This window comes from Aptenodytes patagonicus, chromosome Z (assembly GCF_965638725.1).
Source record: "Aptenodytes patagonicus chromosome Z, bAptPat1.pri.cur, whole genome shotgun sequence".
NCBI lineage: Eukaryota > Metazoa > Chordata > Aves > Sphenisciformes > Spheniscidae > Aptenodytes > Aptenodytes patagonicus.
The window spans coordinates 71,425,274-71,437,291 of record NC_134982.1 but is presented as its reverse complement, the minus strand read 5'-3'; the positions used below and the strand labels follow the sequence as shown (position 1 = coordinate 71,437,291).

Genomic DNA, 12,018 nt, shown 5'->3' with positions numbered 1-12,018 from the left:
ACATATCCCAACAGACATCTTCATATCCTGTGAACATATCCTGGCAGGCATGTTTATATCCTGTGTACATATCCCTGGGCTGTCTGCTGATCCTTGCCCAAAGTTTTCTACAGAGCTGTCTCAAACACTGACCCATAAGCCAACAGGGGGGTCAACCTTCCCCGCACGGCATTTCCTTCAAGATCCCGTTTCAGCACAGTGTGGTTGGAAAGGGCTGAGGTTTTTTCCTATCTTGAAAGCTGCTCAGGGAGTTCTGCAGCATTTGCTCAGTGCTGCCATCATTCCTAGCTGGATTCATGCCCAGCACACCGAGGATGTTTACAGAGTTTGAGAGTATTCTGAGCAAGCCTATTAGCACAACTTGACAGCTACGATGAGGACAAGAGTCCACTTGGAGGTACATACCTGACCATCGTTCTCAGGAACCAAGGTCGATTGACAATGGAAGGTACAGCCTCGTCCATCAGTGGATGTGTTTTGATGAAGTTCAGTGTATCATCCGGGAACTCATTAGAGGTTACATATTTTTCTAATGATGTAGAGCCAGCACAGCAACCGGGCCTAAATAAAACAAGAGGGTAAAGCCAGAACACTTATTTGATGCCTAGTGCAAATCTCCTTTTGTAATGAGGCCCTCAGTGAAATCTGATATGTATTACAAGGGTTTAAATGGAGGACTGGGAAGTCTGGTGGACTTGTTCAGCCCCTCAGGGCAAGCCTAAAATCCTGCTCTATCCTCCACTCAAAAGGACTTAACATGTCACCTAAAAGCACAAAGACATTTCTTCAGCAGGAGTGTGACACACACAGTTTGCAGTTCATCCACTTACATGGAACCTAATCATTGCATGTGTGCATTTGGCTTGATGCTGCCCACTGGGCACAGGTGCTTTCTGATCTGTAACTTGTCTACTTGACTGCTCTTTCCTGGAATAAAAGCAGTCCCTAACATACAGAAGGAAGTTAATTTTTTTAGCACGTGTGAAAGAATGCTGCTTTCAGTCCTGTCTGGTAGAAAGTGAACTATTGGAGAAGACAACCCAGCAAGCATCCGTGTAAACATTGGTTTTAGCCTTCTTTCAACTTGGATGAGACGATTTAAGTACAGTAGCACATTGAGGACTTTCACTGAAATGTTATCTAATCATTCTTTGACAACTTAAATGCAAATCTGCTCAGATTTAGATTCCTAAAATCTATCCTGCTCCTCAGAGGTAACTTAACCTTCCTGCCTGGACAGGTCAACTCTACACAGGAAGCAGCAAAATGATTTGCCTGTTATTAATACTTTGTGGGTTATTTTCTCCAACAAAAGGTCCATTTGATCCCATTTCCTAGAGCATTATGATTCTTCAAGCCTTTGAGCCACTGTGAGATGGGAAGATGAAAGATGGACCACCCACTCATAAACATGCTGCAGTGTCCAATTTTCATCTGCTCTGACATGGGTAGAGCCACTGTCATCAACAGAGTAATGCAACTTGAACAAAATATAGCACTGGTCCTATCATATCTGTCACTCAGATTTAGATAAATATTCAAACCTTAGGTAACTAAACGTTATGTCGGAAGGTAGCCCAGGACTGGAGGGGACTAGCTGGGTCAATGAGTCTGGTCCCACACAGCTGCACAATGAACACTACACGCAGAGACTGTGTGCTCTGCCTCTTCTTATCCAAAAGATTTTGGTTGTCTTGTAACTGCATATAGAATTAGCAATAGAGAGAGAGAAGGAGAAACCAAGGGCATCACCGGTCTCCTAGGTCCTTGCAAGGGCACTGATTCATGAAGTGATATTCCCAGAGAACTCTGGGGAGCAGCCTTCTGGCACTGTGCTGCTGAGGGTTTCTGTGTACCTAATCTGGAGGCCTATTTCCTCCTAAATCCTAATCACATGATTGGATTAATCCTGTTTTAATCTCAAAACTGGTTTAATTGAGTAAACATAAAACCGAGTAAACCCTGCTGTGCACCTCAGCCAAAAAAGGAAGCGAGGCCCCTGAAAGGCTCCAGTATGTTTCTGAGAAATGTTAGGATCAATAGGAGCACTAATGTTTCTGTACCATACTGAGATATCCAAACAAAAATGACCTTATTGCAAAGGCATCTTGTGCCTCTCAAGCATTTCAACATGAGTTAGAAGTAATGATTAATTCTATTAAGCAGATTGATGGCCAAATGTTACATGAAACAGTGTTCACCAATTCAGTACATGTTATCTCCTACTGGCTTAGAAGGAGCAATATTATCTTCACCATAACTGTTAGCCTGCTATTGGCTCATCCCACAAACTCACAATGCAATTTTCTCTTCCTTCCTACTGACAGAGAAGATTTCTCTTTCTCCTTTCCCCCTTCCCTGCCAGTACTCTTTATCTGAGTAAGTTCCAAACAAACGACCTTGGAGCCCTCATGCAGCCTTGCACTACCAAGGCAGCCCATCATGCCAACAAGTTGTTGAAACACTGCAAAAAGGAGAAGAAAACCCAGCAACAGTGCTAGGAGGTGCCTTACTAAGGCTCAGACTGAAAACAGACACAGAATTTACCAGATCTTCCAATCACCTCCAGGCTCTTCTCTTGAGTGACAACCTCAGAATAAAGACAGCACAGGAATACTATACTCAGCAACTCTAAAACATGATGGGCCAACTTCGGATTTAGGTAGAAGCTCAGTTGCCACCACAGAGCTTCAGATGTGTTTTTCCTTTGAAGTTATGCAACGTATCACAGGCAATGTAAAACATACATAACATATTCTCAGAGCAAAATGCAACTGGTGTAAATGAGTTAACAAGCGGCTGTCAACAGCAACTTGTATGAAATGGGTGCTTGTAGGAAATACGAAGAGAGGAGTCACATGCAAACAGGAGGGAAGTGGAAGCAGGGAAAACAACTCATAGGAGGAATGAGGTAAACTGAATCTCCATTTTGATGGAATGCTGTTTTTTCCTCCCCATGATGCATCCTCTGTGGCACATAAATTGCATGTTAACTGCAGAACAGCACACCGCAGAACTGGCGCAGGCTTTGTAATGAGATATATCCATTACTGAACCAATTTGCAACAGGTGTGTAACTCACACCACTCTTAAGTGATAGATTATTCTGACCAAGTAGATCTGATGCTGACCTGATTTATGTTACACAAATCTTGTTTAAGTGGAAAAATTCGTACTTGCATACCTTAGAACTAAATGCAACTCAACTTCTACTTTACCGTTACGACATGTATCTTCAATTGTAGCTGCACCTTACAAGGCTGTTCAAATTGTCAAAACCCTCTGTGCTGCATGCAGAACAGAACAAGATCCCTATACATGAAACATACCTGGGCTTGGGCACTCGTTCGTCAGGAACTGGTGTCCATGTGGAATCTGGAGACTTTTGTTCTTTGAATCTCCCAGTAAATACATTGGCAATATCAAGCATGTCATAGGCACAGACTGCAGAGCCAGGGATGCTGCAAAGTGACATTTCCCAGAAATTGTTACTCATTCTGCAGTTATGCATAAAATCTTGAGTGAAAAACATGCTGTATAGAAGTCTTCCTGTCACAGGCTACTCAATCCTGAACTCTGTAACCTCCGAGTATTGACAGGAAAAGCCAGCCCCATGGAAAAGCCTGAAATATACCAATCAGCAGACAGCTCCTGCCAGCACAATTTGTTTCAAAGCCTCTATAGAAAGAAGTAATTGCAATAATCTTGAAGAAGGGAAAGAATCTGGGAAACTCTGCGTACCACTGGCGATGCATGAGGAGTAATAGCCAGTCTCATTCAGAGCCCATTATTTGGAAATTTAACTTCTTGTAAGTCATAACATCTCTCAGTATTAATTCTCACAGTCCTTGTCATGCCTCAAAAATACACTGCAGACAGTTCAGAAGTTGGTGCTGATCAACCTGGGAGCATGCTGCAATGTGCCATTTACCTGGCATTTACAAGTTATTACTCCATCCTCCCGCAGCCTGACCTCCACCAATTTTTCCCAACAGAAAGGAGTTAACGATGCTCAGGAATTGGCTTAACTCAATGAGACATAAAGAGCTTATAGAAGCAAATTCAATTTTATTTTTAGATCATAAAGTTGTAAATTTAAACTTTTTGATTATTTGCATGCAACTGCACGATAGCATTGTCTAAACACAATTATATCCTTACTACATAAGTTCTGAAAGGCTTAGGGGTTTCCCATGGTCAGTCACTTGGAAGCATGAATTATTCATTTATCCACCTTTCATTTTTTTACACATGAACTACTGTATTCATGTCTGACTTTCACTGCTTGATTTTATCAGGTAAATAGCATGAACCCAGCTGGCTGAGGCTTTCAATTCTGCTTTTAGCTAGTAGGTTATTATAAACCAAAGAAAAAATGTAGGAACTATAATACTGTTACAGAGAATAAAACTAAACTCATAAAGATATATACATTGATAGGAAAATAACTGAGTATTAGAAGGTTTCATAATGCTTGTTACTGAAGGAAACAACAAGTAGGGAGACAGTATTAGTCTTACTTTGATCTCCACAGATTGTGTTTTTATATGGAAGAAAACTTCAAAGCTCTATGTTAACATGATACTACACAGCAAGAGTTTTAAATGGAGGCAGCCACACATATGTCGATGTAGGAGTTGCAAGGGTGTATTTGGCCACACACAGGACCTCACCCTAAAAGACACCTCAAGAACCACTCCAGCAAGAAGATTTTGCACTTTGCTGAATTAAGCCTTAAAGAAAAAACAACCCTAAAATCTTGAGGTGTACCATATAGAACTAAAAGCGCTGAGAACTGTGCTTAACACATAACTCCACAGTGATGGAGGGATCGCTGCGGTGAGAAGACTGCAACAGCTTTTACTCTTGAGGATGGCAATTTGTGGGTGCTCAGTGTCATAAAGCCATACAGATGGAGTACTGTGGGTCACAGCCAAGCCATCTCCCAACCACTGGACTACAACCCATCACCAGCTCCTACCCTGGGTGACCTCAGGTTAGACTGGGGAATCTCTTCCAGCTCACTCTAGGGAGAAGCTTTGTTCCAGACATCGAAGATATTTGTTGCAGTGTTTCCTCAGTGGACGAGGAAGGAAAGACATGCATCCATGTCAGAGGTAGGTCTGTTAATGAAGTGTCTCCAAGCCTATGGGCGTTCCTGTCTGGCAAAAAATGAGGCCAATAAAATAGTACCTTGATTTTAACACCAAGTACTTAGGTTTTAAAATGCAGGGTTTAAGGAAAAGTATTATTCATGACACACCACAGGAAATACTAGCAGAGCGGGAGAACAATCCCAATTTTGAGATAATCTCAAGATACAACCTATTTTCTGATGCTGAATCTCTGTTTGTTCACTTGTTTTTATTAAGCCAGTTTAAAAAAAAGATCATCTTAATTTAAATCTTTATTCCCTATTGGTAGCATAATTATTCCATTGCAGTTCCTATTGTTTTGATGTCAAAAGCAGCGATTGTACATTACAGGCCTGGGCTTACTCTCATTTGAAGTCAGTTCTGTGCATGACCTCACTGAGGTCAGGCTTTGACAAGAAGTGGTGAGTGTACAGCAAAACCAGATGAATTCCAGCAATAAAGTTCCCCTTTCAGCTCAAACATTGCTCTGTGAAACAGCAATATATTTTTTCATTAGAATGCTACTATTTTTTTAACTTCTCTGGGAGACCTCAATAATTAGATACAGTTACTCTTCTAATAACTTCTGGAGAAACATGTTATAATGTGCAATGGTAATAAATTCTTTGCAGATGAACCGATGCTTTTGGAAAAGCACGTGAACAATGAAATACAGGTGTTCTGGGGACACTCCTCCCCAGCCATCAGGACAGCGTAGGATCTTGGCCCTCCCAGGAGAAAATGCAAGAGTCAGTAGGGATGCATGAAATAGAGGGAAGGAGTACTAACGTGGTTCTTGGGGGTTTAGATGTAAATAGGACAGACCAAGTCCTTCCTCTGTGAGAAAAAAAAAATCATATTTTCTCTTTGGAATAACATTCTGCAAGTTACATGCTGCAAAACTTCTTGGTGGCCAGTCTGAATTATTCCCATGTAAAGAAAAGTATGTCCAAGGAACGTGTCCAGATAGTAAATGGCTGAAAGCTGCTCTAAATTATCAGATATAAAATGCAGTAAGCAATACCAGGTTATCTTAAGATGAAACACAAACTATCAGTAAGCGCGTGGTACATAATAATTACATTGTATGAGCAATCACTTCTTGTACCTTCATAAAGTGAAAAGAAACTGCAGTGAAAAGCAAAACATAAAGGAAACAGAAGGTAAAAGGTTATTGTGCCTATTACCTATTATATGGAGTGGAGAAGGTTGCTAAAACAACATCCCGGCCATTGAAATGGATAACATCTGTAACTGCCTGCAGTATGTTAAAGTAGAAGTGTGAATCACCAGGAACTGAGCAGTTCAAACGAGCCTTGAGAAAGGAAGTCCACTGTTTTTCCAGCACTCTCTGAGATCCTCCCATGTCATTTTTGCAAACCTGAGCCACCCTTGGGAAAACTACCTGGAAGGAGTCGAGCAAAAATAATGGAGAAAATGAAATGTTTGTTTGAACTAAAAGACTTTGTTAGAATTTTGCTTTTAAAATATTTGGAATAACACAGCAAGGTGCTTAATTTAATCCCACGTTTCCATAATCTGTGACAAATAAGAAACAGAGAAAAACTCAGCTTTGGAACAGTGTGCTATAAAAGATAAGGCTGTGGCATTTACTATACAGCCATAAATCCTTCAGGAGATCTGTTCTCGACCCATATAAAACTCATTTCCATACAGACTGCTTAGCTTTCTATTTCCCCAAACAAAAGCACATTTTATATTCACAATCCCTGCAACCCATGCTGCCTGCTCTGACTCTTGTGTTTTCAGCACTTAAAAACTATGCAAATCTTGCTGGGCTTTTATTCCTGCCCTCCACCTTTGTGATCTTGGTCAGCTTTTCTGACTGCTTAGTCAGAAAGCTGTTGTGAAATTAGCAAAAATGCAGAAAGTGTTTAATTATTCTTTGCAGAACAGCAGAGCACAAAATTCCTGCCCCTGTTTACTCAGTACTCCAATTCAGATTTCTTAAAGAAAAATATGTCCCTGCTTTGGAAAAAATTTTTAACAATTACCTACTATGCTGAACTAACTACATTTGCCTTGTGCTTTTTATGATTTGAGAAAAGAGATTCCAGCATACACCATCACTGTAAGAAACCACGCTGTTTCCTTTCAAGACAGTGCAATGTTTCACTCCAACCAACCTTTTGGCTTGAGCGATAGGAATCTTCTCAAAATGATGACCTTGTCATCATGATTTATGGTTCTCATTTCAAGGTCACTCCTAACAGCATTGGTCCAATAGCATATGTTTTCCTCCTCCTGAATCTGACAAAGTCATTCAAGGCAATGTTTTTGCCCTTACCTTTCCCATGCTGTTGTACTCCACTGCTATTTCCCGGAAGAAGAAGTAAATGTAATTGCCATAGTCCACTGCCTGGACAAAATAGGGTTCTAGAAAAAAACCCAAGACATCCTATTTACGCACCACGTACAGCATATAGCATGCAAAGAGAAGCCAAATACATTCACACTTAAACATCTGAAGGTGAAATGCCCACATTAGGCAAACTTGCTCAGTTTTCAGAACAAGCAACATCACCACCACAGGAGAATCACTGTCTGGGGACAGGACAGCTGGGGACAAGCCTGTGCAGCATCACTGCAAGGTAGTTAAGCGTTTGCCACCAATACATCTGCCCTGCGTGGTGTACGAGAAAGGTAAAGCGGCAATATATAATGGTATGCCTGAGGGGTCCAAGCAGTGCTCTTTATGGCATGCAGGCTGTGTGTGGAAGGAATAACAACCATGTAACTGTTTCTGCCCACACGTGTCTGTAGCAGCAAGTGAAGTGGGACAGCTAAAGTTGACACCTGGCAAAACATTTCTGCATGCAGAAAAAGACTTCAAACTATGGCTTTGCTCCCTGTTAAAATCATTCCAAATGCTAACTATTCATAACGCCTACGTGAAGCTAAACAGCACCATTCTTAACAATGAGGGCATTTAAAGCACAGAAATTGCCTAATTCAATGGCAGCTGTACAGTCCCTAAGATCCATAAAAGAAAGGCTTTGTGCAATATTCCCATAATTTTATTTTCATTGATGAATCTTAACGTTTCAGGACAAACCCTCTATATTTCATGAAGTCTTGACTGTTACCTAACACAGTCCTGGGGCGGGAATATTTTCAAACACAGCCCAAGCACACCAAGCCCTGCAAGTTCCAACCTTTACATTCAACAGCTGTAAACTGATGGATTTCAGCTTGGAAAGCTCACTGGAATATATATCCTGATCTACCATGCTCACAGTTTCTGTCAGGTCCAGTAACTTGGGGTCAGGAGAAGAGGGAAAGAGATAAACAGATCAGTGTAAGAAAGAGATGTAATTTAGTTCCTTCTTTCTGCCAGAAAGCATTGGTGAAATTAAATGACAGAGAGGTGTGTCAGGAATCCAAGACTCTCATCAGAGATGCCGCTTTTTTCGTTTTGTTTGTTTATCTACCTTTCAACCACTTTGAGTCATGTTTAACTGTCCGCAGAGTTGGGCTGTCTCCAAGGCTCCGGTATATGACTGCATCTATTGCAAGGAAGTCGGTCACTGTGGCAGAATACAGCTTTCCCTCTGGGGAGGAAGGAAAGAAGAAACAAGAGGAGAGGAGCATTAGAAATAATATAATTCCTTTCTCTCATCAGTCAAATGAGATGGGGCAAATGAAACCATCACAATCTCCTTAGGAACACTGAAGGGAAAAAAATCCAGCTAGGTAAATGGGGCTAAGCAATGAACAAGCAAGTCACCAGTTTTCAAAATGATACTTTCAGAGGGATACTGCGGGAGAAGAAACCTTATGGAGCAATTCTTCTCCAGTTTAGGTAAGTCATACTGAACTACCCTATCCAGTTTCCCTGCACAGGCCTCTGGTTCAATGCTCATAAATTCTGACTATGTATGTGAGCAAAATAAATATGGGGAAGCTGTGACAGAACTGTTAGTTTTAACTGGGAGGGCAAAGCAGACAGGTCTTAGGGACTGTCAGCTAACTGACACTTATGCAAATTTCTCCCTTTGGGAGCACTTTTCCTCTGCCAAAGATCACTAGCAAAAAATTAAATTGTACGCAGGGAGCCCAGGCAAAACAGGGATGCAAAGAGATCGAGGAGGATTGCCTGTCTATGTTTCTTTTCTAAAATGCGTTTTAGGCATTTCCCACATGAATTATGCATTCCTCTCTCTTAAAGAACCGGAGGACGAGTGATAAGAAAGGGTCTACAAAATGGCACCCCAAGGACAACCAAAAGATGCAAAACTATCAGGAGGTAAAAGCACGAACTCCAACAACATTGTAAAATGCTATTTGTTGTCTAATCTGTTTACAGGTCATGGTAACTGTACAGGGCTGTTTTCATGTGTGAGACAGATCTTGGAACATGATATCTGGTAGGAGCACAAGCATCACTGCATGAGGACAGCAGCTTATGTCTCTGTTGTGTCTACATAAAAATCAGGATGGCCTACATCTCCTTTGACAGAGATTATGTTGGGTGCTGGGCCTTGAAGGCACCAGCACTGAGGACATACCCAGGACAAAGCAGAGAGGCTTCTGTTGGTCAAGCTCTCCTCATTGCACTTACAGACAACGTTTAATTTCACCTCAAGATTTAAAAACCAGATTGTTTTTTTATTAGCAGGACTGTACTCTTTGTTCTGAGCCCCACAACTCTCATCATTACCTGGCTATTGAAAAATGGGCTTTTTTTTCTTAGCAAAACCAGAAAAAATAATTACAAAAAAAGCAGATACTAAAAACAATTTTACAATAGAATAAAAAGCTGAATTGTTTAGATATGGATGTCTGAACTCATGTTAATACAATCACACATTTATTTTCTTTCCTGCCAAGTTCCTGAAGACCATATGACCAATTACAATTCGCACATATCAGCTGTAATAGCTACAGGCTGCAAGAAGAGCCATATTCATGTAAGTGCACCCAACAGACTCAGATGAGCTGGATAAGTGCCCTAAACTGCTCTGAAACTGCTTTTCACTACACTCTGAAAAGTTATCATGGGTATCAATATGTATGGCATATCAAACTGATTTTCTGAAGCTAGCAGATTTACAGGGTATATTCTACAAGAATTTATTTGAACAGTATCAAATTTATTCTGAATCATCATGAAAGAGTATTATAATTTCTATAAATATTAATTTTATTTCCAAATAATGCGAGGACTTCTTCAGTGACAGAGTGGGAGTCATCTTACCAAACTTCAGCTGCATGCAAGGTAAATGTTTACATTAAGTTGGTCATAAATGCTTTCTTGGCCAGTATAGTGAGAAAGGCTCTTCTGAAAGGTGATTCAGACTGCCCTAAGGATAGGAAATCCTAGACACATGGGATAAATCTTTCTCTGAAGGTGTCTCTCTTTTTCCATGGTTTATGAATTACCTACTACAATCAGAGAATTTCTACTTTATGTTCTTTGACTGTAATTAAGAAATTACATACTACCACCATCATCATCACCATTATTTTTGAAACAAAAGGACCCATTTATTTATTTACACTATAGAGCATTAAAAAAAAATGCAACCTGCTATAAAATCTCTCCTTTGTAAGGCAGATGATGCCACCTCAAACACAGTAGTGCTTAATACAGCCCTTCGGCCACAGACTCAGTTGAAAGTGGCTGGAATACTTGCACGCTCTTAAATCTTCAGAGGAATAGCTAACATATTTCCACGTGAGCACCCAGGCTCTGCTTTCTAGCATCACATCTGCTGAAGAGGACTGACATTATCATGGGTGACTTCTCTATTATCTTTACCACCTATTTTACAGCCAAATCTAAGAAAAGATCAGCAGGGTTCACATTCAGAGAAGTTCAATAAAGAAACAATTTAATCAGGAATTTCATGGAGAGGTACAAAAATACCATTTCACAATCAACAGCCCAAATTAACCCCATTAATAAGCACTCACGTTTTTTAACTATTGTAGTAGAAATCAGAGTTAACTGTATTCTGCTGCATACAGCATAAATCATTATTAGCCAACACACTTCTCTCCTTTGTCTACAACAGCTGGTAACACCACATTGAGATGTTTTCTGCTTTAAAATAAAGTCATCTTCCTTTTCCTTCTAGATCTAGAAAAGGGGACATCACAGCATGTTCCCTAACTTCCTTTTATTATGAAGGTTAACTTAAGCTTAGAGTTGTTAAAGAGCACATCCTGCCCGCTCCCCATTAAAGTTCACACAAGCCTTGACTTTCCTTGACTTTCGCAGAAGCCGGATGCAGCCAGAAATGGTGCCTCACATTGGTCTGGCATCATATTATCATGAAGCCAGGAGATACTGAAATATTGAACCAGGAAACTGAGGCTTTAGGCAATCTTTATGGTAGTGAAGTTAATCCCAGAGAAGGGAAGGCTTCCGTGCTAGTGATTTCCTTATGCCCCCTATTTTTAGTCATTATTCACTCCCTTTGTCACCTTTTAGATTTTGACATTCTGGACTCAGGAGACACAGTGCTATGGCAAGCCTGGGCTGCAGGACAGAAAGCAAAAAGTTTATCTCCGACACTTTACCTGCGAACAATGCAACGTTGGCATGCTTTGCATCATAGGGGCACCTGGCCATTCCACTGAATTCGTCTCCCAGGAACTCCAGGTTATCCATCTGAAAAATGAAAGGGAGATTCTCAGATAGAGAAACAAAACTTCTTACCCAGTATGAGGCTTATGACAGTGTTTCTTCTTTTCTGGGCAGGGAGGAAGGACCTTTCTCTAACTGTGCTCCTGACTATGAATTAAGAACCTGACAAAAATCACTGTGTTAAATAAAATCAGTCTGAAGAAAGTGCATCCAATAAGTCAGGCATTATTTTGGAGCTAATCACTCTTACCCCGACACGTTTTACAAAAG

The 12,018-nt window shown here is 40.7% G+C and overlaps 1 protein-coding gene across 4 annotated transcripts in view; it reads right to left on the bottom strand.

The window, feature by feature from the left end:
* SEMA6A (semaphorin 6A) overlaps positions 1-12,018 on the bottom strand; it is a 113,201-nt gene that overhangs the window by 37,004 nt on the left and 64,179 nt on the right. For all 4 annotated transcript variants that reach the window (XM_076362292.1, XM_076362294.1, XM_076362295.1 and 1 more), the window contains exons 7-12: positions 11,682-11,772; positions 8,588-8,707; positions 7,444-7,532; positions 6,323-6,540; positions 3,330-3,461; positions 406-561 (exon numbers count right to left, since the gene is read on the bottom strand). In XM_076362292.1, coding sequence (XP_076218407.1) covers positions 406-561; positions 3,330-3,461; positions 6,323-6,540; positions 7,444-7,532; positions 8,588-8,707; positions 11,682-11,772 — 806 coding nt within the window. The remainder of the gene's footprint in view (positions 1-405; positions 562-3,329; positions 3,462-6,322; positions 6,541-7,443; positions 7,533-8,587; positions 8,708-11,681; positions 11,773-12,018) is intronic.